The sequence below is a fragment of the Rhinichthys klamathensis genome, unplaced genomic scaffold (genome assembly GCF_029890125.1).
Source record: "Rhinichthys klamathensis goyatoka isolate OS25496 unplaced genomic scaffold, OSU_Roscu_1.1 h1tg000429l_1, whole genome shotgun sequence".
Lineage (NCBI taxonomy): Eukaryota > Metazoa > Chordata > Actinopteri > Cypriniformes > Leuciscidae > Rhinichthys > Rhinichthys klamathensis.
Genome location: NW_026606925.1, coordinates 1,115,001 through 1,120,000, shown reverse-complemented (window position 1 = coordinate 1,120,000; position 5,000 = coordinate 1,115,001). Strand labels below are relative to the sequence as shown.

Below are 5,000 nucleotides of genomic sequence, written 5' to 3'. Positions count from 1 at the left end.
CACTGATCTCTGAGAACACAACACACACTGATCTCTGAGAACACAACACACACTGATCTCTGAGAACACAACACACACTGATCTCCGAGAACACAACACACACTGATCTCCGAGAACACTGATCTCCGAGAACACAACACACACTGATCTCTGAGAACACAACACACACTGTTCTCTGAGAACACAACACACACTGATCTCTGAGAACACAACACACACTGATCTCTGAGAACACAACACACACTGATCTCTGAGAACACAACACACACTGATCTCTGAGAACACAACACACACTGATCTACACACACTGATCTCTGAGAACACAACACACACTGATCTCTGAGAACACAACACACACTGATCTCTGAGAACACAACACACACTGATCTCTGAGAACACAACACACACTGATCTCCGAGAACACAACACACACTGATCTCTGAGAACACAACACACACTGTTCTCTGAGAACACAACACACACTGATCTACACACACTGATCTCTGAGAACACAACACACACTGATCTCTGAGAACACAACACACACTGATCTCTGAGAACACAACACACACTGATCTCTGAGAACACAACACACACTGATCTCTGAGAACACAACACACACTGATCTCTGAGAACACAACACACACTGTTCTCTGAGAACACAACACACACTGATCTACACACACTGATCTCTGAGAACACAACACACACTGTTCTCTGAGAACACAACACACACTGATCTACACACACTGATCTCTGAGAACACAACACACACTGATCTCTGAGAACACAACACACACTGATCTCTGAGAACACAACACACACTGATCTCCGAGAACACAACACACACTGATCTCTGAGAACACAACACACACTGATCTCTGAGAACACAACACACACTGATCTCTGAGAACACAACACACACTGATCTCTGAGAACACAACACACACTGATCTCCGAGAACACAACACACACTGATCTCTGAGAACACAACACACACTGTTCTCTGAGAACACAACACACACTGATCTACACACACTGATGTCTGAGAACACAACACACACTGATCTCTGAGAACACAACACACACTGATCTCCGAGAACACAACACACACTGATCTCCGAGAACACAACACACACTGATCTCCGAGAACACAACACACACTGATCTCTGAGAACACAACACACACTGATCTCTGAGAACACAACACACACTGATCTCTGAGAACACAACACACACTGATCTACACACACTGATCTCTGAGAACACAACACACACTGATCTCAGAGAACACAACACACACTGATCTACACACACTGATCTCTGAGAACACAACACACACTGATCTACACACACTGATCTCTGAGAACACAACACACACTGATCTCAGAGAACACAACACACACTGATCTACACACACTGATCTCTGAGAACACAACACACACTGATCTCTGAGAACACAACACACACTGATCTCCGAGAACACAACACACACTGATCTCTGAGAACACAACACACACTGATCTCCGAGAACACAACACACACTGATCTCCGAGAACACAACACACACTGATCTCTGAGAACACAACACACACTGATCTCCGAGAACACAACACACACTGATGTCTGAGAACACAACACACACTGATCTCTGAGAACACAACACACACTGATCTCTGAGAACACAACACACACTGATCTCTGAGAACACAACACACACTGATCTACACACACTGATCTCTGAGAACACAACACACACTGATCTCTGAGAACACAACACACACTGATCTCTGAGAACACAACACACACTGATCTCTGAGAACACAACACACACTGATCTCTGAGAACACAACACACACTGATCTCTGAGAACACAACACACACTGATCTCCGAGAACACAACACACACTGATCTCTGAGAACACAACACACACTGATCTCTGAGAACACAACACACACTGATCTCTGAGAACACAACACACACTGATCTCTGAGAACACAACACACACTGATCTCCGAGAACACAACACACACTGATCTCCGAGAACACAACACACACTGATCTCTGAGAACACAACACACACTGATCTCCGAGAACACAACACACACTGATGTCTGAGAACACAACACACACTGATCTCTGAGAACACAACACACACTGATCTCTGAGAACACAACACACACTGATCTCTGAGAACACAACACACACTGATCTCCGAGAACACAACACACAATGATCTCTGAGAACACAACACACACTGATCTCTGAGAACACAACACACACTGATCTCTGAGAACACAACACACACTGATGTCTGAGAACACAACACACACTGATCTCTGAGAACACAACACACACTGATCTCCGAGAACACAACACACACTGATCTCTGAGAACACAACACACACTGATCTCTGAGAACACAACACACACTGATCTCTGAGAACACAACACACACTGATGTCTGAGAACACAACACACACTGATCTCCGAGAACACAACACACACTGATCTCCGAGAACACAACACACACTGATCTCTGAGAACACAACACACACTGATCTCTGAGAACACAACACACACTGATCTCTGAGAACACAACACACACTGATCTCTGAGAACACAACACACACTGATCTCTGAGAACACAACACACACTGATCTCTGAGAACACAACACACACTGATCTCTGAGAACACAACACACACTGATCTCTGAGAACACAACACACACTGATCTCTGAGAACACAACACACACTGATCTCTGAGAACACAACACACACTGATCTCTGAGAACACAACACACACTGATCTCTGAGAACACAACACACACTGATCTCCGAGAACACAACACACACTGATCTCTGAGAACACAACACACACTGATCTCTGAGAACACAACACACACTGAGCTCTGAGAACACAACACACACTGATCTCTGAGAACACAACACACACTGATCTCTGAGAACACAACACACACTGATCTCCGAGAACACAACACACACTGATCTCTGAGAACACAACACACACTGATCTCTGAGAACACAACACACACTGATCTCCGAGAACACAACACACACTGATCTCTGAGAACACAACACACACTGATCTCTGAGAACACAACACACACTGATCTCTGAGAACACAACACACACTTATTACAGAAATACTGCTTACACTAATCATACAGCAAACATGTTATTTGTCCAATTCATCTTGATCTTGAATTAACCAGGTTGTTATTGTTAAAATAAACTAAAACTGTCCAAATAAACTATTACACAATCATTTTAGTAGTTGAAATCAAGCTGAAATTAAATTAATTATAACTAGATGAAAAACTTAAAACTTTAAATGTAGTAATTGAAGTTCTAAAATTACTAAAACTAAAATAAAAATAAATTAAATTAAATAGAAAAATATATAAAAAGGCAAAAGCGCATAAAATTATACAATTTTGCAAACTTCTAAAACTTAAACTAAGATTAAATTGAAATAATTAATAAATACAATTTAGGATATATAAAAACAAAATCTAACTCAAAATATTATATAATACTAAAATAACACCAGTCTTATTTTCATTTCAGTTGAAGTTTTAATAAATATGTTGTATTTCTGTCATTTTTATTGTTTTTTTTTTAATGTCTATATAATTTTTATTTTTATTTACATGAAGTTAATCTAAATGAAAAATAGACATAATTAAAAATGAAATAAAAATGTTGTTTTATGGATTTAGTTTATGATACTAACCCTGTTGCACACATTCTACATATATTTCGTTAAATACAAAAAATATTTTTGATAAAATATTGGTAAATCCTTTGACTATGAATGCACTATTCACTAACTGTTAATGCTAATGTAAAACACTGAAGTCACTTACAGTTGTGATTAAACTATTCAACCGTTGCAAATTATAGCAGGTTTATGGGCAAAATGTACAGACTTTCAGCAGTGAACAAATCAAACAAAAGTAATTGATATAGCTCAACACAACACACTTTTCAACTGGTTTCCATCAAAATAAAAGTCCCACTTCCAACACTTCGGCCAATCAGAAAAACGTATCGATATATCGATCAACCACTAGTTATGAGGGATTCTAATAATTGGGGTTGAATAATTTTGAGAAGTCATTAAAACGTGCATTTCCACTTTCTATCTATTTCAATTACTTTTGTTTGATTTGTCCATTGAAAAACAGCTGAATGCCTGTAAATGTTGCCACTAACCCTGATGTGCAGTAGGGGTGAATGACTTCGGTCACAGCTGTAGCTGGCTCCACTAGCCCGTCAGTGAGTGAGTGTGTGTGTGTGTGTGTGTGTGTGTGTGTGTGTGTGTGTGTGTGTGTGTGTGTGTGTGTGTGTCCCACGACTCACTTGGCCATGAGCTTCTGGACATTCTCAGCGTATACGTCCGGGTTTTCCTTCTCCTCCTGTGACGGCGTGTAGACGGGCAGGAACTAGAACCAATCAGAGCAGAGAAGAATTACTGAGTGAGTTCTATTGGTCACAGCTGTAACGTGATTGGCTCTCGCTCATGTCAATCAAATGAGGTCAGCCCACCTCCACAGTGACGCTGGTGTAGATCTGAGAGGTGGTGTGCCAGAGAGCGCCGAGCCTGAGGAGACGAAACCATATTAAACCAGACGAAACCAGATCAAACCAGATTAAACCAGAATAAACCAGATTAAACCAGACAAAACCAGATCAAACCAGATTAAACCAGACGAAACCAGAATAAACCAGACAAAACCAGACAAAACCAGACAAAACCAGATTAAACCAGACGAAACCAGATTAAACCAGACGAAACCAGATCAAACCAGACAAAACCAGAATAAACCAGACGAAACCAGATTAAACTAGATGAAACCAGGACCATCAGAACAACAGACACACAAACACACAAGTCTAGTCACACACTGTAACTGTATTTACTTAAGAGCAAAATAGTTTCTTTTGATTTTTGTCATAAACAGTACATATAT

At 40.5% G+C, this 5,000-nt stretch overlaps 1 protein-coding gene across 2 annotated transcripts in view; it reads right to left on the bottom strand.

The window, feature by feature from the left end:
• The window catches only part of lpcat4 (lysophosphatidylcholine acyltransferase 4), a 23,626-nt gene that overhangs the window by 6,996 nt on the left and 11,630 nt on the right, over positions 1-5,000 (bottom strand). For both annotated transcript variants that reach the window (XM_056235699.1, XM_056235700.1), the window contains exons 7-8: positions 4,576-4,630; positions 4,390-4,472 (exon numbers count right to left, since the gene is read on the bottom strand). In XM_056235699.1, the coding sequence (XP_056091674.1) occupies positions 4,390-4,472; positions 4,576-4,630 (138 nt within the window). The remainder of the gene's footprint in view (positions 1-4,389; positions 4,473-4,575; positions 4,631-5,000) is intronic.